This window comes from Rattus norvegicus, chromosome 4 (assembly GCF_036323735.1).
Source record: "Rattus norvegicus strain BN/NHsdMcwi chromosome 4, GRCr8, whole genome shotgun sequence".
NCBI lineage: Eukaryota > Metazoa > Chordata > Mammalia > Rodentia > Muridae > Rattus > Rattus norvegicus.
Window position 1 is genome coordinate 69,197,956 of NC_086022.1, and position 25,078 is coordinate 69,223,033.

General features: G+C 48.5%; 1 protein-coding gene across 7 annotated transcripts in view; it reads right to left on the reverse strand.

The window, feature by feature from the left end:
* Window positions 1-1,858: 1,858 nt before the first annotated feature.
* Window positions 1,859-25,078, reverse strand: part of Dennd2a (DENN domain containing 2A) — a 99,315-nt gene continuing 76,095 nt past the window's right edge. For 6 of the 7 annotated variants that reach the window (XM_063286009.1, XM_006236354.4, XM_039109022.2 and 3 more), the window contains 9 exons: window positions 23,189-23,266; window positions 21,527-21,667; window positions 19,702-19,850; window positions 9,476-9,653; window positions 7,837-7,878; window positions 5,264-5,381; window positions 4,733-4,972; window positions 3,561-3,647; window positions 1,865-3,025 (listed from right to left, as the gene is read on the reverse strand). In XM_063286009.1, coding sequence (XP_063142079.1) covers window positions 2,994-3,025; window positions 3,561-3,647; window positions 4,733-4,972; window positions 5,264-5,381; window positions 7,837-7,878; window positions 9,476-9,653; window positions 19,702-19,850; window positions 21,527-21,667; window positions 23,189-23,266 — 1,065 coding nt within the window. In that variant the 3' untranslated portion in view covers window positions 1,865-2,993. Of the gene's footprint in view, window positions 3,026-3,560; window positions 3,648-4,732; window positions 4,973-5,263; window positions 5,382-7,836; window positions 7,879-9,475; window positions 9,654-19,701; window positions 19,851-21,526; window positions 21,668-23,188; window positions 23,267-25,078 lie in introns of all 7 variants that reach the window. The other variant, NM_001427610.1, reaches the window with a different exon arrangement.

Consider the following 25,078-nt stretch of genomic DNA (forward strand, 5'->3'; position numbering starts at 1 on the left):
CACTGGGCTCCACCTTATTGCTATCTTCTTACTTTATTGCTTATTCATGCAGGTGGTGCATCTGTGTCCGTGAGTGCAAGTACTGGTAGAGGTCAGAAGGGGGCAGTGAATCCCCTAGAACTAGGATTACAGACGGCTGTGAGCCACCTTGGGGATGGGTGTGGATCTAGGTCCTTTTGTTGACAGAGCTCTTAACTGCTGAGCCATCACTCCAGACACACCCACTTTTTTTTTCTTTTCTCTTTTCTCTTTTCTTTTTTTCCGGACCTGATCTCTTTCTTGGCTTGGGGCTCACCTATTAGCTTGGCCACTTAAGGCAGCAGGATCTGCCCGTCTCCACTTCCCCAGTGCTGGGAATTACAAATACAGGTCATAAAGCCTGGCTTTTAAAAACATGGCTTCTGCAGACTGAACTGACGGGGTGTGTGTGTGTGTGTATGTGTGTGTGTGTTTTATTTTTTTTTTTAATTTTTTTTTTCGGAGCTGGGGACCGAACCCAGGGCCTTGCGCTTCCTAGGCAAGCGCTCTACCACTGAGCTAAATCCCCAACCCCTTGTGTGTGTGTTTTAGAACAGGATCTCACTGTGTCGCATGGCAATCCTCCTGCCTCAGTCTCCAGAGGGCTGGTATTTGGTATTTAAAGCATGAGCCACCAGGCCTGGCAGTGCATGTTGTGGTGCCAAATAGCAGAGGGAGACTGGTGATATAGCAGCAAACCTGATTTACAGGGCACAAAGACCTTATTTATTTTGAGGCAGGGACTCTTTATGTAGCCCAGGCTGTCCTAGAACTTGCTTTGTAGATCGCATTGGCCTGGAACACACATCTGCTTGCTTCTGTTTCCTGAGTGCTGGGATTCAGGGAATGCACCACTAGGACAGACCAAACAAACCCCCTTCTATTATTATTATAATTTTTTGAGACATGGTTTCTCTGTGTAGCCCTGGCTGTTCTAGAACTTGCTCTGTAGATCAGGCTGGCTTTGAACTCATAGAGCTCTGCCTGCCTCTGTCCCCCGAGTGCTGGGATGGTGTATGCCACATGCCCAGTAATGAGGTGGTACCAGCACTGCCAGGCTCTATTTAAAATTTTTACTTCATTTATGTGTTTGCATGTGCACAAAGCCCAGGCGTGACACATGTCTGGAGGTTAGAGGACATCTTGCGGGTCCTGGGGATTGACCTCAGGGGGTCAGGCTTGGTGGTGGCAAGTGTTTTAATGAGATAAGAATCTTGCCATTCTTAGTTTATGAACATTAAAAGTAAACTCACCAGTGCTTTAAAGCATTAAACAAATACTGTGTGACGTGCTGTAGAGAGGTATGTGCTCCACAGACAACTTGGTGGAGCTGTCCTCTCCTCCATCTCCCTGAGTCCTCTATGCAGCGTTCACCAGCTGAGCCATCTCGCTGGCCTGATCCTTCTTTACACATCAGTGTGTTAAAAGATGTAAAGGACACTGAAAAAAGCTTCTTTAGCGTGCCAGAGGGCACAGGCCTTTGATCCTAACACTCTGAAGGCAAAGACAGTAGATCTTTGAGATCGAGGCCAGCCTGGTCTACAGAGTGAGTTCCAAACAGCCAGGGCTCCACAGTAAAACCATGTCTCAAAACAAAAACAAAAACAATTTTAGAAAAGGAAGTGTATATTTAGGGGCTGGAGAGATGGCTCCGTGGTTAAGAGCACTGGCTGCTCTTCCAGAGAACCAGGGTTCAGTTCCCACAGGGCAGCTCACAACTCCCTGGAACTCTAGTTCCCGGGTTTCCAACCCCCCACACAGACATACATGTGGGCAAAACACCAGTGCACATAGAATAAAATTGAGAAATAAAAAATAAAAAGAGAGAAAAGCCTCTTCATACAAGTAGCCCAGCACATTTCTCCCAATTTTATTTTAAATTTTGCTTAAGTCAAATACAAAAAACATTAATAAAATAGAATATTATATACTTGCTAGGAATGTTGATAAACATATATTTATTTATTCACCTGGAGTTCTTCAGTAAAACAGTATAATATAAAATAAGTTAGAAAAGAATAACGTATATTCCAAAATACTAACCATGGTCACCTGGGGGCAATATAAAAATACACGGAATATTGCTGTCAGTAAGGTTACCTAAACGGGGAGCTTGTGTGGTGGGTTCCTCAGCCCCCATGCTCACATTCTTTCTCAGGCTTCCCTCGACCCTAGCCACACAGCCCTATTAATCCTGCCCAGGTCAGAGGCAGTCCAGATGTGGTTAATTACTGGTGGCCGTCACCGGGGCCCAGCAGTTTCAGAGTGATAGCCCCGAGGCCAGCCTGAGAACCTTTCTTTTGCTGCACACAGGACTCTTGCAGATTCTCACTGGCCCCACAGGTCAGCTGATCTGGGTCCTCCCTCTCATTAAGAGAAGCAACTACAGAAGCCTTTCCCAGCTATGTTGGCCAAGAGGACTAGGTTCACAGCAGTGGCCTAAGTGTCATGGTTGGGACACAGGAAATAGAAACTTCAGGACCCTTAGAACATTTTATTACCAGTTGAGAAGATTTCCTGTTTTTATGTGTCCCTCTAAAGGTCACAGACTTTTTGGGCATGAATGGTTTTATATGGCTTCTAAGGGGGGAAAAATGAAGTCAAGAACAGTAAAGTCCACAGTCTCTGCCACCAGGTGGCGTCATAGACTAGTCGGGAAGAACCAGTGGCATAGCTTCTGCGGCTGCCACCCTTCCCATGTCCTGGCTCCACAGTTGTCAACAAGCTGGCCCAGAAGAGATGAGGTGGGGCAGGAGAGCTGAATGAAGAGCCAAACACTTCCCTTCTTCTTCTCTTTTAATATCTAAGACTTAAAGATTCCTAGAACCAACCAACCAACCAGAGTAACAACAGTCTGTCTGCTGGCGGGTCTCTCCCAGAGCTGTTCTGAGCGTCTGCCACTTGCCCAGCTCAGGGCCCATCCTGGGAGGACTGGGGCGCTAGGGAGGAGGTCTTCCCTTGAGCCAAGATGAGGGCTATTTCTTGTGGAGAAACTTCATTTTATTGCCTAAAAAAGAAAGTGAGAACATTTTATCAGGGAAGAGGGAGGGAGGGACAGCGGGAGGGGTACGGGAAAGTATGTATCTCAGCAGACTGTGGACTCAGTTCCCTCCTCCCACCTTTATGTGGGTTCTGGGGACCGGGCTTTGGCTTGTGTGGCAAGTGCTGAGCCATCTGGCTGGCTGGGTCACTGAACTTCCTGCTCTTCCCATGTTCACCTCCGAAATGCTGGATTGTAGTATGCACCATAAGGACCCTTTTGCTGATTAAACTGCAGTCCTGATTCTTTTCTGCTCATGGCCATTCGGAGGTTGGGAGGAGTCCTACCTGTGTTAAGATACTCCCTGTCTGCTGTCCCTGCTGTCCAGGGGTGCAGGAGATGGTGGTAAGGACGTCAGTGTAGTAACCCTGGGGCCCAGAGACAGACTGAGAGGTAGACCGTCCACCCTGTACGGCAGTTCCCAGATCTGGTAGACTGAAGTAATGAAGACTCCAGGAAAGATAGTTTAGAACTTAGGTGGCGACAAAGCCCCAGGCCTTACCCAGTCCCTTGAGGAATTTATTGACCCCGCTGTGCTCTCCGCTGGGCAAGGTTTCTAGGTACTCCTGGGCTCGGACTTCAAACAGACCTGGTGATGAGAGATAACAGAGTATTTTAGAGCCTTGCCTTTGCACCTCTGCACAGACCTTCTTCCTCGACAGCTCAGGAAAGGGGAGCCTTGCTTCTGAGCTGCAGCTGGTCTATGAACATGCTTTCAAGCATGAGGTTTATAGGGTTTTTACTATCCTTATAATTGCCCCACCTTGTATAATGGCTGTCTGTGGGAAGCTGCAAAGTCCGCTCACACATGGGACCCCCTTCTCATTCCTGCTTCCTTTCTCACCAACAGCGACTTGGAAACCTGGCTATGTGACTCTGGAAGCGAGGGAAGCACTGAATGAGGCCGGCCCTCTTACACCCTCTTGTCCTGAGGGAATCCTCTTCAGAGCTGCCTATCTTTCCTGTGCAAATGGCTGGCTGTGGGAGTTCAGGGCTTCTAGCTGAGTTCACAGCACCAGAGAAATCCCAGGCCAGGGACCAGCTATCCCTCTGGAACTTCTGGCCTCAGCACAGCCATGCTGCGAAGGTAAGTACCTTCCCAGCTTTAGCTCCTACCAGAACAGCCTTTACCAGCATCCCTAGAGTTTAGATTCCCAGAATGCCCAGGACAATGAACATAGGTGTCTCTGTCATTAGGTAATCCTTGTTTCCTATCTCCCTAGAAGCAGCATGGAGTCAATGCATGTGGGGCAGGAAGAAGAAGAGAATTCAGAGAGGAGGGAGAAGGGCCAGCAGGAGAATTCAGAGAAGGAGAAAGGCCAGTGTAGTGGGAAACTGAAGCAGGCTGCCCAGATGATGCAGTACTGGCCTGAGCCTGCAGGCCTCAGACCAGGCTCTCTGGAATTTTCATCCCATACACAGTCCCTGGGCAGGGAAGGGAAGATGGGAAGAATGGAGAGGCTTGAGGAAGAGGAGAGAGGGGCTACAGAGAAGCAGGAGGGATAGGGGAGACCTGGGAGAGGTAGTCCACATTCACTTCCTGATTGCAGCTCTTGTGGAGGCCAGAATACTCTTCTTGCTTGAGTCTTTGTGACTTTCCCCTGCTCCTCAGCTACTTACAGCCTTAGGCACCTCTACCCCACTGCTCCAGGGAGGTTTGCGTGTGGTTCTAACCTTTGGCATCTTGCCTGCGCAGTTCCCGCTCCTGGATGAAGCCACGGAAAGTCTGGGTCTCCATGAAGACCTCCAGGAAGCGTCGTAAGCTCTTAGAGGAGACAGCTTTTCTGAAGGCCTCTCGCTGCAGGCTCCGCTCCTCGCCCGACGTCAGGAACAGGGAGTAGTGGCCCACAATCTCCACAAAAAATCGGACAAAGGCTTCGGAGACCACCTCACTCAAGGAACTGGACTCGGGCCCTAGCAAGGGGCACAAAGGACGTGACGGTGAGGGGAGTGGGTGGACCAGAGGCCAGGTCGGTTACTGATCGTAAACTACTTCCCTCCACAGCCGCCTGGGACCTCCCAAGAGAAAATGCACTTAGAGTTGTCCTTTTCTCTCTTTTAGAGCCTAAATGGAGGGAGTGGGAAACTCCTGCGATTATGGCAGGAATGAAGTCCAGGTGACGGCTGCACCCCACCCACGCTCTCCTCCTAACCCTGCTCTCTCACTCAGCCATTGGCCAGTTGTTCCAAGGCCCTGGCATTTACCATGCACACAGTCCAGCGGGCCCCCGTCCTGGTCACAGGCCAGATCGTTCCTCTGCTCCAGAATGTGTTCCAGGGCTACCTGAAGCTTCCGGGGCAGAATGGAATCCTCGTCCTCCATCTGTAAGGCAGGAGACAAGGTGTGCCCACCGCATCCCCAGGCAGGAGCTGAGCTCATGGTTTAAACTTTGTTTTTTTTGAGACGAAGTCTCACCTTGTCTGGCTAGTCTGTGACTCACTATGTAGACCAAGCTGGTCTCAAAGTCATAGAGATCCCCCTGCCTCTGCCTCCTGAGTGCTAGGCTCAAAGGTGTGCACCGCCATGCCTGCTTGTTTGTTTTGTTTGCTTTTGAGACAGGGTTTTTCTGTGTAGCCCTGGAACTTGGAACTTACTATGTAGACCAGGCTGGCTTTGAACTCAGAGAAATCTGGATGCCTCTGCCTATTGAGCGTGCTACCACCATCCAGCAGATTTTTTTTTTTTTTTAAAGTACTCAACTATTTAGAGTGTGTACTTCTCTTGTTCCACCATGTTGGTCCTGAACTCAGGCCATCAGGGTCTGTGGCAAGAGCCTTTATCCACTGAGCCATCTGACCCGCTCTCAGCTCCTAACGCAGTAGGAGCTGTGAAGAACCACAGATTTCAGGTTCAGATCTCCACTCTAGCCTTTACACGCTGTGAGCGCCTCCTTGTGTTCATTTGTAAGACAGGCTGCCTTGTCTTAGAGACTGAAGTCCACGAAGTTCTCTTGTGTGGAGACAGAGACCCGGCCGGGGCAGTTATGGCTGGGGACAGTAACTGTATGGTCCAAAGCTGCCTTGGAGCAGTGGTGGACCTGGTGGTGCAGGCAGCACAACCACTCAGCCAAAATAAAGGTCTATTAGTTCTCTTATATTTGGTTTTTTTTTTTTTTTTTTTTGGTTCTTTTTTTCGGAGCTGGGGACCGAACCCAGGGCCTTGCGCTTGCTAGGCAAGCGCTCTACCACTGAGCTAAATCCCCAACCCCAGTTCTCTTATATTTGAAACACTGTGGATCAGTACAGAAGACAGATGGAAATGTGTGGTGTTGAAGGTCTGTAAGGCCAGCAATGCAGGTGGAGCTTATTCCCAGGTCAGGCCAGCCTGGCCTATAAAGTGAGACCCTGGCTCAGAGGGCAAAGTATAAACGACAAAACCACCACCTCCTCCTCCTCCACCACCACCTCCACCACCACCACCACCACCACCACCACCATCTCTGTCATGAATATCTATAAATGATTCTAAACCAATCCATCTGTTTCCAGTCTCCCTCCCAAGACAAACACTAACATTTGGTAGGTCTTCTTATCAATCTGTTTTTTTGGAGGACAGGGTGTCCCTGTGTAGCCCTGACTAACCTTGAACATCTATACCAGCGCTAACCTTGAACTCTCGGAGAACAACCCACTTTTTGAGTGCTGGGATTAAAGGTGTGCACCATCACACCCAGCTCCCATCAGTCTTTTAAAGGAAGAATACATATAATTTTCTTTCTACTTGTTTCTTTTTTTTTTTTTTTTTCCCGGAGCTGGGGACTGAACCCAGGGCCTTGCGCTTTCTACTTGTTTCTTTTATCTTTATCTTACTTCTCTTGGAGGGGGGGGGGGGATAGAATCAGGCTGGGGAATGATACTATAGTGGTCTAGTACATGGAATCATGAGATCTATGTCCAGCACCCGAACAAGCAGAGACAAAGCCAAACGAAATACCAAACTAAAACAAAAAAGAGCAAAATAATAAGACACATAGTTTTCTTTATCTATTCCTTTATAATTTTTTTCCTGAAAGTATCTATAACCTAGGCTGGCCCAGTTCTCACTATCCCACTGTGTGGCCCAGCTGGCTTGAAATTTAAAGCAATCCTCCTGCCTCCGTCTCCTCTTCCTCCTCCTCCTCCTCCACCTCCTCCTCTGCCTTCACCTCTTCTTCCTCTTCCTCCTTCTCTTCCTCCCAAGTGGAAGGATTATTGGAAGGTATCACCGTGCCTGGATGTACCCTGATTCTTTTTTTCAATTAAAATTTACTTATTTTAACTTTATGTATATGAACGCTTTGTTGGGAACTGAACCCTGGTCCTCCGCAAGAGCCGGAAGTGCTCTTAACCGCTGAGCCAGCTCCCCTGCCCCCCCCCCCCATTAAAAACATTAGTGTAAGCGTCTGTCCATGTGGACCTGGGCATGTGAGTGCAGAGTGCAGTGACTGGGGGCGGGAGCTGTGCAATCCCTTTGAAGCTGGAGTTAGGAGTGGTTGTGAGCTATGGCTTCCAGGGGAAGAAACTTGAATTCTTCAAACACTCATACAAGCAGTGTGAACTCTTCATTGCTAAGCCTTCCCTCAAGCCTGTACCCTGATAATTAACTGGCTGAAGCTCGTAAGGTGAAAACCAATCTTTGCTAACACCTTCCTCTTCCATCCCCCATCCTTGGCTGGCCTTGGCCTGGGCTGGACCGTTGTCCGGCTGAGCTAGTGGGTTCAGGCTTGCTACAGAGCCTTCCTGGAGCTGGAGTTGAGCTCTCTGGAAGGAGCAGCAGGCAGGGCTGGATTTCTACTCACCTGTCTGAGGAATCGATCATTGATGAGATCGACCACAAGAACCTACAGGACAGAAGAAAGGGGTGAGTGTTGTCAGTAGGGTTTCTGGGATAAAGACGAATGTGTGTGTTTTTATTTTCTCCTCAGCCCTGGAGATGGGAAGAATGTGTGTGTCTATGTTCTGTCAGGGAATGGGGAAGTGGACCAAGCTCGTACTGGAGGCTAGGACACACACATCAGCAGCTGGATTCCCAGACCTGTTCTGACTACCCAGAGCTTCTCTGCTGTTTGTTTATGGGTTACAGAGGTGGGACAGAAGATGCTAATCTGCCCCTCCCCACGCTGGGGTTTCACCCTTTTATCCCTGAGATATTCAGTGAACCTGCCAGTTCTTCAGAGGGAAGAGGGGTGGAGTCTGGGGGACACTGTCAGGCTGCAGGCTGTGTGCTTTGTTAGTTAGTTTTGGGGAGGGAGCACTCTCCTCAGAGCGGGTTGAGATACAGGACCAGCGAAAGGGTGAATGACCTACACTGTGTACAAAGCTTAAGGACACGCTTACACGTTGCCTCTGAGGGCGGACCCTCATGCAGACCCTAGCTTAGATGGCCAACTATGATGGAGGAAGATCAGGGGTTGGATGGCCTGCCTGACTACTTGCAAACAGGTTTGGCTGTACTGAGAGCTACATAAGCTCCGTGCCTTCACACAAACGACCAGTATCCCCAGTCCTGGGACAATGGAGGGCACCTTCACCAAGTTCAAGGCTGAACAGCAGAATCTGGTTTCCTACTCTTGACTCCTGGGGTCCCCTGATTCAGGGCAGGTCAGACACTATTTAAAGGGGACTGAATGATTGCGGAAGGTACCACACGCAACTTCCCGTGCTTGCACACTAAACTGTAAATCTTGGGTGTTATCACAACAATGTGGTTTATTTTGCAGTGTTTTGTTATATAGCCCAGGCTGACCTCAAACGTGAGATCCCTCTACCTTGCTTGGTGAGTGCTGGGGTACGGAGTGTGATACCCACACATCCAGCTTTGTGGCTCTATTTTTCCCTCCCTTTAATTCCAGCTTTTATTTATTAGTGTTTCTTGGACTGGGGGCTGGACCTAGAGGTTTGTGCATAGTGAACAGGCACTCTATCACAGAGTTAATTCCTTAGCCCTGGTCTCCCCTCTCTCTTCCTCGCTTTAGTGAGTGTGTGTGTATGTGTGTGTGTGTGTGTGTGTGTGTGTGTGTGTGTGTGTGTACGTGTACGCACACCCCAGCATGCACATGGAGGTCAGTGCTCTCCTTTCAGCATGTGCCTCTCAGAGAACTGAACTCAGGTCATCAGGCCTGACACTGAACCATCTTGCCAGTCATGCCCTGTGGTGGTTGTTATTATTGTTATTGTTATTATTATTATTATTACTACTACTACTATTATTATTATTAAATGGCATAACTAAGTCCTTGACTACTCTGTCATCAGTGCAGGGAGACAGGAGGATGGGGCAGATGGCTATGTTTGATGTCAGGGCTTCTAAATGGCTGCTTATACCGGCCATGTCATTTAGAGGAGAAGTGACTGATGAGAGACTCTTCCCACTCCTGCCCAGCATCCCCTCCTGTTGTGTGGCCTGGGGAATCAGGTAGGGCTCCTTGGCTCACTCACCTCTTCCAGTGGCAGCTCCCTGAGCAGTGGCAGCGAGCTGGAGAGCAGCCCGATGAGGAAGGGCGTGGGCGAGCACACTATGTCAATCATGGCAGGCGGCAACACTGGGATGTAGGTGTGCTGCCAGCTGAAGGGGTAGATGAGTGCTACCATGGCGTGGCAGCATTTGGACAGAGTGCTGCAGGGGGGACAGACAGACAGAAAAGGCTGGCTCAGTGTGGGTGGGGCAGAGCTAGGGACGAGGGATCCCAAAGGGGCACTGGTTAGAATAAACAGTTCTCAAGTGATCACAAATCTACACACATCTACAAAAAAGTGTTCAGCTTCACCAGCCATCAGAGAAACACAGGCCAAACCACACTGAGATTCCCTCTTTCCCTGGTCAGAATGGTAGTCACACGGGGAAAAAACGGTGAATGCGCTTACCACACAAGATGATGACCCGAGTTTGGTTTCCAGAAGCCAAAGGGAAGGGAGACACAGACTCCTGAGAGTTTTCCTCTGACAGTCATATGTGCGCTGCACATGCACTTTAATATACACAATAACCCCCCCCCCCCCAAATAAAACCCCAAAACCCAACACCAAATACCAGCTGAACACAGTGGCACACGGTTAATCTTAGCACTCAGGAGAGAGGGGGGACCATTGTGGGTTTCGGGACAGCCTGGTCTACATAGACAGCCAGGAACACATGACCTTGGTTCAAAACACACAACAAGCCTGGTGGTAGTGCTCACGCCTTTAATCCCAGCACGTGGGAGGCAGAGGCAAGCGGATCTCTGTGCAGTGGAGGCCAGCCTGGTCTACAGAGCAAGTTCCAGAATAGCTAGAGCTACCCGGAGAAACCCTGTCTCAAACAAAACAAACCAACCCAAAACTAGACCATTACACACCAAAAAACAAACCTCATCAAACAAACAAAACAATGAGCCCAAGTAACAAATGCTGTGAGTGTGGAGAAAGGGAACTGCTTTCCAAGCTGGTAGAAAGGTTACCTACTGTAGGAGTCAATATGAGCTTTCTCTAAAAGCTAACACCAGCCCCACCCTTCTCCTAGTTTTCCACTCCCATGCTTTACCTAAGGCACGGCAAGCTGACCTCTCAGAGAGACCTGCACTTTGATGCCTACTGAGTGCTAGTCACAAGAATTAGGTTCGCTGTGGGACTCATCTCAGTGTTCAAGAACAGGAATGGACAAGAAGAACGTGGCAAATTTCATTTCTTTTTCCTTTTTCTTCTTTCTCCTGAGTCAGGGTTTCTTTGTGAAGCCCTGGCTGTCCTGGAACACACTACGTAGATCAGGATGGCCTCAAACTCAGAGATCCGACTGTCTCTGCCTTCCGGGTGCTGAGATTAAAGACGTGTGCCAGCACCGGCTGACCTGTAAATGTAAATTTTATTTCTGTGTTTGTGTGTCCTGCCTGCATGTGTGCCTACGCATCACGTGTTTCTGGTGCCCTCGCAGGTTAGAAGGAGTCAGATCCCTGGAACTAGATTTATGGACAGCCGTTAGCTACCATGGGGTTCTGGGACCTGAACCTGGGTCCTCTGTAAGAGAAAAGTCTTAATCACTAAGTCAACTCTCCAGCCATTTTAGTGTGTGTGTGTGTGTGTGTGTGTGTGTGTGTGTGTGTGTGTGTGTGTGCCTGTATGTGCACGTGTATCTCATATAGAACAAAGTTGTATCTCTTCCAGGGAAATAGATGCAACTGGAGATAACCAATCATGTTAAAGAATTAAGCCAATAACAGAAGACAAATACGTTTTGCTTTTGGTTCCCAGGTTTTATATGGACACACACAATCCTGTGTGTATATGTGACATGGATGTGGAAGTAAAAGTGTCTGAGGGATAAAGGGCACTAAGGCTGGGAGATGGGGGAGGGGCAAGAAGAGGGAGATAAGGGGGCTGTGGGGAAGGATATTCAAACAGTGTACACTGTATGAGAGTAAGTTTCAGAACCATCAGTGCCTCGAACTAGCGTATCACGTCCTTTGGCCCTAGCATGGCTCAGAACACACTCTATAGATGCTATAAGAAACAGCTTCAGGGATGATTCAAGCCCTAGGTAACTATTAAGGAAGGACTTTTTTTTTTTCCTTCGGAGCTGGGGACCGAACCCAGGGCCTTGCGCTTCCTAGGTAAGCGCTCTACCACTGAGCTAAATCCCCAGCCCCAAGGAAGGACTTTTACATATGAGGCCATAGGTTCCACCCCTAGCACTGCAGAATGACCCATGAATAAAGTCCTTTCATATTAAAGAACCGTCTCAAGTAGTTCAAGACGTCCTTGACCTCTCTGTATAACCAGCCAGGATGACCCTGAACTTCTGCCTCCTTAGTGCTGGGGTTATAGGTATGTGTGTGCACAGCCATATATATCTGTGTGTAAACCCCATGCCCCACTTATGAGATTCTGGGAGTCAAGGAGGTTCAGGGCCTTGTGCATGGTACAATAGTGCTCTACCAGTGGAGTTATATCCTCAGCTCCTTGAGCTGTCAAGGATTCTCTCTCTTTTTTTTCTTTAAGGATTTATTTATTTATTTCATATATGTGAGTCCACTGTCACTTGTCTTCAGACACACCAGAAGAGGACATTGGATCCCCATTACAGATGGTTGTGAGCCACCATGTGGTTGCTGGGAATTGAACTCAGGACCCCTGGAAGAGCAATCAGTGCTCTTAACCGCAGAGCCATCTCTCCAGCCCCTGTCAAGGATTCTCAAGCTAATACTTTCCCTTTTGGACCTACCAGTACAAAGGAATGAACCAAGGGCCTTAATTTTTTAATTTCTTTTTAAAAGATAAAGGGTCTCAGGGGTCCTAGGTTGGCTCAGATTTACTATGGTGCTGAGGTGAATTTTGTGAGCTCCTGATTGTTGTGGCTCTACCCCTCAGTGCTGGGATTCAGTGGACACTGGGATCTCTTAAGTACTCCCGACTCCAGGAAAGTTTTAGATCTGGAATCACGATTCAGATCTGGAATCAGTCCTAGTGATGTCCTCAAATCCTTCTTTAGAAACAGGGTCTTGACGTGGAGCTCAATCTGACCATAAACCCGAGAGTCCTCCTGCGTCAGTTTCCAGGGTTCTGGGATGTCAGGCACGTGGCACCTTAACTGGCTTTGGGTTTATCTGGTTTTGAACTTTGTAGCTAAAGACACTGAGCCCTAAGGAGTTTAAGGTAAACTCTAGGGCAGCTAGGGACCATGAGCCCCAGAAGGCAGTGTATGGGGGCCAGGGAGCGTCCGTGGGACTGGGAGGGATGCTGGAAGGAAGAGAGAGAAAGAGAGGGGAAGGAAGGAGGTTCAGGAGACCGAGGCCCAGGGGAGGGCAGCCTGTGTGCTTTCTCTCTCATTGCCATAGAAAAAGAAACCTACTTGACCTTTCCCCAAATCAGAAAAAGGCAGCTGTGCTTTTCCTGTAAGTCTCGTCCTCAGGAGAAGGCTGCTCTCTCTGCTGCTACAGCACTGTTGTGATGACGCCTTTAAAAACCCTCTGCTGCCATCAGGACTTCAGCAAACCAGGTGGAGGGAAGTGGAGAACAAAGCTGGACCAAGGCTAGGAAAAACCACTATCCATGGATGCGAGATGCTCAGGCAGGGTGAAGGAGGGTTAGAGAGAGATGGAATTCACGCCACATCAGGATGCTGAGCGCAAGACCCACTGTACTCAATCAACTTCCTTTTTCTCCTCACAGTGATGGGGACTGAATGATCCCAGGGGCCCCAGGCACATCCCAGCCAAGTACTCAGTTCCACAGGGGACAACCGAGGAGGACACAGCTGCTGCGTAACATGTAGGCAGGGCTGCTACTCACAGTCATTTTTTGGAAGGAATGTTCAGGATTTTCTCTGCTTAAAGGTCAGAGCCTTTAAGGACCAAACACCCCCGGTACCTGCTATCATTAACACCTCATTAGCCAGACAGGAGGGAGGATGGAAAGGGGACAGACAGGACAACAGGCAGGCAGCTGCCGGAGACCTCATTCCTCCTGCCCCAGCCCATTCGCTACCTTAAACAATTCTGTTCTGGGCACCAAGGAAAGGAAAGGTTGGACTCTAATTACACCGGTGGTAGCTGCTCGTTCCCTAACAGAAGTGGCAGAGAAGAAATGAAGGACTCTGAGAACAGCTTGTGTTTTTTCCAATTACTGCAGTGAGCACTGATGGAATTTTGCATGCATGGGTGGGGCAGGGGGTGGGTACTGCAAGGAAAGGGGGAAAACAGAGCCTAGGAGGGGACTCTTGGGGTAAGCTGGGGCAGAGCCCTAGCGCCTCACTGAGCTTGGCTGTTGCAGAAGCGGCATCTGTGAAGGATGGCCAGGAGAACTGTCTCACAGCTGGCTCCCATTACTTCGGGGGTGGAGGGCCTGCCAAGCTCCCACAGCTGTGACCAATTGTGCAGAAGTAAGGGAGGGAAGAGAATGCCCCAGTGGGAAGGTGGTTGGGCCAGAGGGCTCAGTGATGGACGCAGGTGAGAGGAGGTGTCAGGTCTTAAGATGTGTAGTATTGGGAGGTGGTTCCTAAGGGCATTGTACTAGAACATCAGCATGTGTTTGTGAGAGGTAACATCTGGAAATGTTTCAGTTCTGGGTGTTTGGGTTCCTGAGTTAGACACCCAGGAACAGCTCAGATGGTGATTCACTCAGTACCCAGAAGAGCGCACAATGTATCTCTCCCCATTCGTGCCATTCCCAAGAACAGGAATGAAGGGCAAAACTCAGGTTGTCCTGCACATGAGGTACACTCCCAGGAAGTGTATCTCGAAACAAGACGGCCATGTTTCCTGATAGCACCTTTAACTCTCAAGTAACATGTCACTGAGTTTAAAAGGCACACAGGCTGGCCCTCGAGAAAGGTCTGGTTCTGCTGTCTTTCACTACCTCAGGTCCCCCACTCTTCCCCTACAATAGATGCGAGCTGGCCTAGACGAGTCCTAGTGTCCCTCCAGCTTAGCACCCACCCACCCACTCTGAATCTGTATGATGGCACATCCAGGGGCTAGAAATGGGTGCTTTCTCCTGAGGCCACAAAACTAGTCAAGTATATCATGGTAAGACTTGTTAGCATGCCCGGATGGAGGAACAATGGTGACATCGCCCTTGCAGGAGCTGAGATAACCCTGGTGTCTGAGCTACCGAAGGCAGGCCTGAAGTGGAAGGCCTGACAGAGGTTGCATGAACTGGGTGGGCACTGACTTCCCATTGAAGGACACTTAGTGATGGGTTAGAGGACAAGAGCATTTATGTATGGCTGTGCTCCCAAAGCTAGCTTCCTCTTACAAACCAAGTGTTCCTCTTATAAACCAAGGGAGTTCATATTTAGTCAGAATGTATCCTCCCCCTTTTGAAACAGGATCTCATATATCCCGGGGACCTTGAATTATGCCATGAGAATTGAGCTTCTCATTCTCCTGCATTTACCTCCTGAGTACTGGCTACAGGTGCTGGTTTTATTAGGTGCTGGGATTGGAACTCAGGGTTAGTGCACACTAGCCCAGCATTTTACCACCCAAGCTACATCCCAGCTAGTGAGAGTTACTAATTGTCTTCAGTGTGGGCAGCGGAAGCTAGACTCTCCATAAGCTATGCAAGTACAACAATCTATTTTCCTGGCCCATGGCTTTACCATGTGCTATCATGCTATTAAAAGACTTTCTTTCCACAGAGTTTTCCTAGACTAGACTCTTGTCAGCTGCTCTGAGAACCTGCTGGACACTCAGAGTATAGTACACTAGGTGCCAGAGCATCAAGGTGGTGGCTGCCACCATTGCGTGCAGGCAGGCCTTGGACAAACTGTGTAGCTGTGTATAGAAGACATGCAGGACCTCACTGAAGCTACGTAAAAATGAACGGAGAGGAATAAGCAAAAGAATGAATATATACAGCTACACACAGAGCTCTGTGTAGCGATCTGTGTGTGAAACCCAAGGTTCAAACACCATTAGTCAGGACTTGGTCACCTCATCCCACACACATTAGCTAGGAGAGGAGTCTTCAGCTTATGATTTTTTTATACTGGAAAAAGACAGAATATTAAATATTAAACACTGCCATCTTAAACTTTTATACAAACTTGCTTATGTGCAGCTATGGTCTATAGTTGCTGAAGCTTTCTAGAACTGACACTAGTAAATAAACAAAATATTTATCATAAAAGAAATGAAGACGGGTATAGGGAAATATTTATCTGGGTTGTTATGGAGACGGCACAAGCCATCATAACAGCATTCTTTGCTTTCCATCTGTCAAGTTTGAGCTTGACAGAGCCTTTAGAAACACTCAAAGTCCACCCTAAAGATGAAACAGAGTAAAAATGTTATTTTAAATATGATAGGTTTTTGGCTCAGTTAAAAACCCTTCTGTAACTCAAGAGTGTTTGCCACTGAGTCCCAGCAAAGATAACTAAATGCAATGGAGGTTGGGGAGTCAGGATCGGGGTGGGAGGAGAGTGCTGAGGGCAACTGAGGCCCACCACAGATGTCACAGGGTCACTCCCTGGGTTTGTCATCTCTGGTGTTCTCATGCTCTGCTCGGTGGCCTCACTGAGACTGGGGCATGGAAGGAAGAGGGGTAGGGTTCAGCCTTCTCCTCTTGGCTGAGCAGGATGGGGATCAATGTGCGCTCAGCAGGGGAATGTCTCAGGTGAAGGCCGAGCTGGGCCTTATGCTAATGACTTTCTTCTCAGAGTCTCCCAGCTCAAGAACAGCCAGCCTGCTCCCAGCCCTTGTTTGCTAAGGTTTGAACAGGGAAGCTTTGGCTTCCCATGGTTCCTACCCCATACACCTAACAGAAGTGAATAGATTCTTCCACCAGGCCTACGAATCAGATAATCTTAGGGAACATGGTGCCAGGAGAGTTGGAGGCTCTTGGCCCACAGAGTCTGTTCCTTTCAGATCTAAGAGAAACCTGGAGGGACTCCCAGTCATACCTACCCACCGGGGCCCCAGTGGGAAGGCCACCGAGAGAAGGAAGGTTCCAGAGAAAAATACTTAGCTTTCATAGCCACAAACGAAGGGGAAAGAATCTTACAAAAGACAGGCTCTTGCTCTTTTGACAAGACTAGCCTGAAACTCAAAGCCAGTCGACCTCAGCCTCCTCATACTGGATTACAGGCACCATCAGGCTCACAAGGGATCTGCACGGCCTACCTGACGAAGACTTCCTGCATGTCTGTGGATGTGCAGGGCCCCAGAGTCTGTTCTGTCACCCCTCCCACCACTGCCCTGCAGCTCCTGACTCCCCCCACTTGTCCCCAGTGTCAGGCAGCTCTCCTCTGCCTAAGGAGGGCCTAACTTCTCAGCACATTCTGGCTGCCTTCTCCCCTGCCACAAAAGAAACACGCTGGGCAACCGGACCACTCTGGGAACTCCCTGCAGAAGCTGCGGGGGCAATATCAGTGCCTCTCCCTGCCAAAGGCTGTTCACAGAGGGTACAACTCCAAGAGCAGACGGTTGGTCCGACTGCATGGAAAGTGAGGTGAGGAGAAAAAGACCAGAGGCCCTCGTGGAATGGATGCTGAGGCCCAGGGCAGAGCCCACTCAGGTGCACAGGGTTTGCTAGCGTCCAATCTGCCCACTCAGAAATCTGTCCAGGATGGAGGTAGGTGGGTCGTACCTCTTTCTTGACTTGGGTAGAATGTTTCCTCTGGTTTCCTAACATTCTGAGTCCATGTTGCCTTTGGATGTTTCCTCCCTATCTGTTCGTATCTTTTCTGTCAGTGTATGCTGACCAGAAAATTCCTACTCGATGCTTGGTTGGCCTGCTCAGCTTCGGCTGGCTGCTCTCACGGTCTCGGGCATTTTCTCCAGCTTGGTCTCCCCTAGTCTAACATCTTCATTCCCAAGGCAGTACCCTAGGGGCTGTGTCCTGAACTCCGCTCCTGGCAGGTGCTGGGTTTACTTAGCTGATCTCCACTTCTTGCCAAGACCTTTCTGAAATCCGTCTTTTCCCTCTTCTCCAAATCTAAGCCTTGAGAATCCAAGGGAATGGGGGTTGTTGGGGAAAGGGGAGTGGGCCTTCCAGAGCATGGAGACAGTTACCATAGAGCAGAAGAAATCCTGGTCACTAAAGGGTTATTATTACTCATGCCTAGCTTCTAGTGCCCAGCACTGAGAACGCTCTGTGTGAATCCCCCAGTGCCCAGGAGCTTGGAGAACTGCCCAGCTCCTAGCACCAGCTGCAGGCTGAAGACGGGGCCTGCTTCCTGAGCTAACAGAAACACACAGGGGACACAGTGATGGTGACATTTAAAGTGAACAGAGAGCTCAGACGTGAGGTGGGGGCAGCCAGGGAATAGCCAAGTGGTTATCATAAAGGTGACCAGATGGATGCATTGAGCATAGAGCTGGATTGTTGACCCCTCCCCAACCTCCTGATGAGCTCCATGTTGAAACATGTTGTCCTTTTCATTCTTCTGTCCCCTTTCTTCTTCCCCCCTTCTGTTCTCTGCAGCAGCTCAGTCGTTTCCTCTCCAAACCACAGACAGCACCGCTCTTCTTAGTTGCTGGTGTGTATTCTCTCCAGATGGCCTCCACTGTTTCAGCTGCTGGTGGCCTCCTTCTTGGCCTTTCCTGGAGTGGCAGGTATCACACATACTCCCATAGGTTCTAAAAAGCTCCAGGTCCGTGTTTCAGAATTTTAAAAGAATATACATTTATTGTGTGAGTTATATTTGTGCATCCATACATGCAGGGAAATCAGGGGACAACTTTGTGGGAGTTGGTTCTCTCCTTGCACCACATAGGCCCTAGGGATTGAACTCAGGAAGTCTAGCGTGATGACAGTCTCCTTTATCAGCTGAGCTCATCAGTGGTTTTATTTGTTTGTTTGTTTTTAATTTTTTTCCAAATCCTATTTTTTTTTTTTTTGGTTCTTTTTTTTCGGAGCTGGGGACCGAACCCAGGGCCTTGCGCTTCCTAGGTAAGCGCTCTACCACTGAGCTAAATCCCCAGCCCCTCCAAATCCTATTTTTAATGATGGTTCTTAAATGTTTTTTTTAAAAGACTTATTCATTTATTATATATAAGTACACTGTAGCTGTCTTCAGATACATCAGAAGAGGGCATCGGATCTCTTACAGATGGTTGTGAGCCACCATGTGGTTGCTGGGAATTGAACTCAGGACCTCTGGAAGAGCTGCCAGTGCTCTTAACCACTGAGTCACCTCTCCAGCCCGGTTTTATTTGTTTTTAAGATAAGGTCTTACTATGTGATCCATGGTGCCCTGAGCTCACAGAGATCTGCTTGCTTCTGCCTCCCAAGTTCTGGAATTGAAGGGCTGAGATCACGAAAATGCTGGAATCATTCCCTTGCTAGAATCCAGAATCGAGACTTATTTACTTATTATGTATACGGTATTCTGCCTGCCAGAAGAGGGCACCAGATCGTATTATATATTATAGATGGCGGTGAGCCACCACGGCTTTCTGAGAATTGAACTCAGGCCCTCTGGAAGAGCAGCTAGTGCTCTTAACTTCCAGCCCACCAATCCAAATTCTTTCCTTTTGGATTTTCTTTGATTTGTGATGTGGCCTTCTGAATCGGAGAATATGTTCACTGGGATATGGATGGCATCCTACGGGACAGAGGTGTGTGTGTGTGTGTGTGTGTGTGGTGTTGTGTTTGATTTCTTTGGTTTAGTTTAATAACAAACAAGAAAGGGATGTAAGTCTGTAATCTTCCACTTAGTCTTGTGGTCTTTCCCTGAATTGAACCTTGTCTTTTCTGTCTGTTCATCTCTTCCTGCCCAACCTCGTTCTCCATTCCAATCAGGGAGCTGCCTCACAGTTTCTGAAGGTGACAGGTTTAGCCTCTACTGATTCCTTGCCTTTGTACAGACAACTCCTTCCGCCTGCAACATGCTCTTAGTCTTAGCGCTAAGTCAGATTGCTCCACACTGGAGAGGAGTGGCCTCTGTCATCTTCTCAACTCACTGCCTCTAACAAGCCCTCCCAACATGGTGTAGTGTACTTCCTGGTCCCCCCACGGAATGAGAACTCTGGAGAGAGTGCCTAGCTCACAGTGAAACCTGGAAAGCAGACCAAATACCAGAGAGGCTTGTGCAACGTGCAGTCCTACATCCCTTTACATTAAGAGTGAGCCTCACAGGCCTCCAGGTAGCCTTGTTTCTCAGAACCCAGTCTCGACACCCTTGAGAGTTTAAGAGTAAGCATGTTTACACGTATGTTTACACGTACTGTCAGGAGCAGCAGAGTTGGTACCTGAGTTTGTCTGCGATGAAGATGACCCTCCTTTCCAGAAGTAGGGAGGCAAAAACACTGACCAAGTGTCGGACACTGAGGGAGGAGAACAGAGACTCAAAGTCCACATGCTCTAGCCGGGAGTCCAGCGGTCGGCACAGCTCAATCACCTGCCAGGGAACAGGAGCAGCTGAGGTGGGCTTACACAGCAGGCCGTCCTGGGACTCCCAGGGCCTCTGCACGGGTGGTCCACTAGCATGGGGAAGGGAAAGAAAAGGCAGGAAAAGGGAAGAGAGTGGAGAAGGAGGTGTTAGAGAAGCAAGTGGCTCGTGCTCAGTTGAGGAGAGTTGGACAAAGGAGACAAGGAAAATGGACGGCACCATCCATGGCCCTTGGCCATATTGGGAGGCTCATCCTCTGCATGCCCCCTGGATAGTTACGTTGAAAACTGACCTAGCCTCAGAGTCCTGGAAGAAATCCTGTCTTCTGAAGGCCTGTTTCAGCTAGAAGGAAATCCCAGGCCTGTGCCTATAGCCCAGGTTGGCTTCAAATTTTCTATGTAGCTTAGGGTGGCCTTGAACTCTCTGTCTGTCTGTCTATCATTGTGTCTGTGATGTGTGTATGAGTGCAGAGACACATGTGCCAAGGCACATACATGTGTGAAGTTTGGAAGACAACTTTCAGGAGCCAGTTCTCCCCTTCTACCACGGGTTCCAGAGATCGCACCAGTCATTGACTTGAGCAGCTGGTGCTTTAAAAGAAAATCTTTTATGTGTATGGTTGTTTCTCTTGCATGTATGTGCACCATGTACATGCAATGCAGTGCCCATAGAAGCCATCAGATCCTCTGGAACTGGAGTTACAGATGGTTGGGAGCCACCATGAGGGTGCTGGGAATCGAACCTCTGGAATAACAACTGATACTCTTAACCACTGAGCCGTCTCTCCAGCCCACGGCCTTGAACTCTTGATCCTCCTTGCTCCGTCTTCCAGAGGCTGAGCTTACAGTGTGCACCATGTCCTAGGAGTTCCAGTCAGTTCCATGACTCTTCCTACCCTTTACTGTCTGATAGGATCCTGGATTTATCACAGGTTACATGTGTGAGTTTCTAAGTTTCCCTGTAAAAAGCGGCTTCGGCAGTGTTGTGAGGGGAGACTGGCTTTTCCTCTACCACAGCATCCACTGAGACCTCTCCCTACACTGGGGCCCTCCCTCCTGACCTTCAGTACAGTTCCATGGTCAGCTAACTCTACCTGGATGGGGTAGTTTTGGGTTCCCAAGAACTGCTCAGTGCTGGACAACTGGGTTGAACGGGTACATCTCTTCTGCGTCTAGAAGCAACTGGTTTCCAGCAGAGATCCAAGGCTGGAGGAGACCAGTGCTCTGATGTTTACTGAGATAGACGGTATGAAAAGAGAGATGAGAACATACGTTGTCATCAGGTCCCATGGTCTGACCAGGCCAAGGACAGGCTTTGAAGGGTAGGGTAGATATTAAGTACACCCAAGATGGTCTTCACTGAAAAGAACAATTCAAGTTACAAAGTTATAAAGTGAGGCAGGCCCCAAACGTGAATAGATCTAAATGAGACTGATGACGGACAATGGGCTTCAAAAAGAAGCCAGGGCGCACAGAGCACATCTCTGGCAAACCTCATGTTGTACAGCATGGCTCCTGTGGGTTGCTCCCAGGAGCCGAGCCGCTGGACAGACAGGACTGAGGGTGGGTGAAGAGGACTGACCACTGAATTGGATGCCCTGCTGAAAGGCACAGCCTCTCCAGTCACAGGGACTGGGCTGGCTGGACCACCCGTTCTCCTGGCAGAGGAAGAGTCTGACAGCTTACCTCAGTCCCCGAACCTGGTAGGAAGTTCTTGACAGTGATGGTTTTGCCCAGGGCTGGGAAAGGGGCTTCCATGACACTCCTCATGAGGGGCTGCACCAGGGCAGGGGAGATTCCTCTTCTCTTTTCCACCTCGTCCAAGATCTATGAGAATAAGAAAAGTACCTCAGCTATGCTGAAGTCCGTGTGCTCAGTTCTGGTGTAGAGGACCTGCCAGAGCAACTCACGGATTAGGGGGATGGAGATGTGGGAGCTCATGAGGGGCTGTTGGCTCCTTGGGGGTATAAAGTTGGTTTTTTTTGAAGGTGTGGCTGGCCCCTGTATGTTGACCACAATAATACCCGTGAGCATATATAAGGATGACACAAACTGAACCTAACAGTTACTACAAGACAAGGGGGCTGGTGAAGAGCACTGACTGCTCTTTTGAAAGATTTGGGGGTTTGCAACACCATAGGAAGAACAACAATATCAACCAACTGAACCCCACCAGAGCTCCCAGGGGTATGGGAGAGTGGAGAACGGGGATAACATTTGAAATGTAAATACATAAAATATCCAAGAAAAATAAAATTATTAAAAAATAAAGAAAGATTTGAGTTTGATTCTCAGCACTCACATGGTGGCTCACAGCTACCCTTAACTCCTGTTCCAAGGAATCTGACACCCTCTTCTGGTCTCCACAGATACGGCATGCACACAGACATGCATGACAAAACCCCATACACATGAAATAAAAATAAAAAGTCCTAAAAACAACAACAATAACAACAAAAGCCAGCATGGTGGCACATGCCTTTAATCAAAGCCCTTGGGAGGCAAAGCAGGCAAAATTCTGTGACTTCCAGGCTGGCCTGTTCTAGGTCAGCCAGGGCTACACAGTGAGACGTGACCATAAGGAAATAAGCAAACAATGATAACGGGCGCATGGGTGGGGGCAGGGTGGAGAACAGAGGTGGGTCTCGGGAGGAGCTGGGGGAGGAAGAAGAACGAGCATGATTAAAAATAAACCCAGGGGTTGGGGATTTAGCTCAGCGGTAGAGCGCTTGCCTAGCAGTGCAAGGCCCTGGGTTCCGTCCCCAGCTCCTAAAAAAAAAAAAAAACAAAAAACAAAACAAACAAAACAAAACAAAACAAAAACCCAAAGTGAAAAACCACGCACATGTATGGAATCACAAAGAATTAATAAAAATGTGTAACAGTCTCCACAAAGAATTAGGGGGAGCTCTGCAGTTCCTATCAGGGGCTTCAGGGCTCGTTTACCATGTGACTCTGTAGTTCACACTACTCATTAATAGGGAAGCCACTGTTTCTTCTTGTTGACATGTGACTTGCTGGCTAATCCGTGTACATTTTTTACTCCTGGGCTTTGTGCATAATAGGGACTGAGCTACAATGCTGACCCACACAAACTTCCTCCCTTCTTTGTTCCTTTCTCTTCTTCAGGGCACCAGTTCTTCTAGGAGTGAGCCACTCTGGCCACACCCTTCGCTAACTCTTATTTCTTGAACTAACAATGAGAGAAATGGATAAAAAGTGAGGAGGGAGCAGACAGGGAGCAAAATACTAAGATTGAAAGCAGCAGGGGACGGGGCGCTGCTGCAGACAGATGCCACTTCCAGCCCTTGCCCTGCTCTCCCACCCTCTCTCTGGGCAAGTCCTCACCTTTGAAAAGAGGCTGAAGCATCCCAGGCGGCTCACGATGCAGTAAACCTCAGGAAGTCGCTTCCCTTTGCCTCCAGGCTGTTTGGGAGAGAAACATTTGGACTTGTGAGTGTTGAGGTTGGGGAAGGTGGACCCCCGAGGCCCTGGAGCTATCCTGTGTCAGTTGTGGAACACCCAGTAAGGCAGGCACTTGCTAGCACCCCATTTTACCATTCAGAAGCCTGAAGGTCACAGCATGCATTTTTGCTCTACAAATATTTCTGGCATTTACTTACTTACTTACTTACTTACTTACTATCTGTGTGGGTGGGTACATATGCCAGGGCACATATGTGGAGGTCAGAGGACAACTTGCAGGTTAGTTCTCTCTTTCCAGAACTAGTCAAGACACCCTGGAGCTGGAGTTATGGATGGCTGAGAGTCTTCAGGTGCATTCTGGGAACCAAACTAGGTTCTTTGTAAAAGTAACAAGTGCTCTAAGCCCCCAAGCCATATTTCCAGCCCAAGTGGGTCCCAGGAATCAAACATAGGTCATCAGGCTTGGCAGCGAGCACCTGTACCTCCTGAGCCATTTAGCCTGCCCTAGTTTTATTCTTTAGAAGGACCCAGGTCAAGGGTTTAACATGCATGGGTGCTGAATGTGGTCTGGGGACCTGCTTCACTGTAGCCCCTCCTACCAGTTGTTTGAGACGGAATGTCATAATATCATAATCAGTACCCTAAATGAGAAATTATTTCTGAAGACCCTTCTGGGAAATCACTTTAAACTCATTTTCAAGGGAAAAGGACCAATCAATGTCAACACTTTAAAGCAACCATAATAACACAGATATCACTCCACTTACTCTCTTTGGTTGTTACCCTTGGTTTTTACCTATCAAATCAATAAATATTGTCACACAGTAGCTGCTCCATCCCTCCTCCTCCCTGCAATGGCTGGAGATAGAAACCAGGGCCAGCGATGACGTATATACATACATACATACATACATACATACATACATACATACATACATGCGCGTGCGCGCGTGCATACACACACACACACACACACACACATCTCTATGCCTGGCATCCCTGGAGGTCAGAAGACCAAACTGGATATTTTCTAACTACAGTTATGGATGGTTGTGAACCAGCAGGTGCTGGTTCTGGACTCCAAACCCGGTGTCTTTTGCAAAAGCAAGAAGTGCTCTAAGCTCCTGTACCAGCCTCCCAGCCCAAGTTTCTGATTCTTTTTTTTTTTTTAATATTTATTTATTTGTTTTATGTGAGTACACTGGCACTGTCAGACACACCAGAAGAGGGCATCAGATCTCATTACAGATGGTTGTGAGCCACCATGTGGTTGCTGGGAATTGAACTCAACGACCTCTGGAAGACCAGTCACCGCTCTTAGCCACTGAGCCATTTCTCCAGTCCCAAGTTTCTGATTCTTAAATATTCCAAAAGGGATATTTTTACATTATCTGAATCTTCTAACTATTCTTAATGCTCTCATCCAGCAATCAGGTCTGTTTAGCAATGTTTTTTTTTTTTTTTTTTTTTTTTTTTGGTTCTTTTTTTCGGAGCTGGGGACCGAACCCAGGGCCTTGCGCTTCCTAGGTAAGCGCTCTACCACTGAGCTAAATCCCCAGCCCCGCAATGTTTTATTGCAAAGGAAATTTGGCTTAAGCAAGAAAAGATCTTTAATTTGGGAAAAATCAATGAAGTGTTTTCTTCCTTTTTTTTTTTTTTTTTTTGGTTTTTCAAGACAAGGTTTATCAAGATAAGGTGTAATAGCCCTGGCTGTCCTAGAACTCATTCTGTAGACCAGGCTGGCCTTAAACTCAAAGATCCGCTGCCCGTCTCTCTGCCTTTGAGTGCAGGGATTAAGGGTGTGTGCACAAT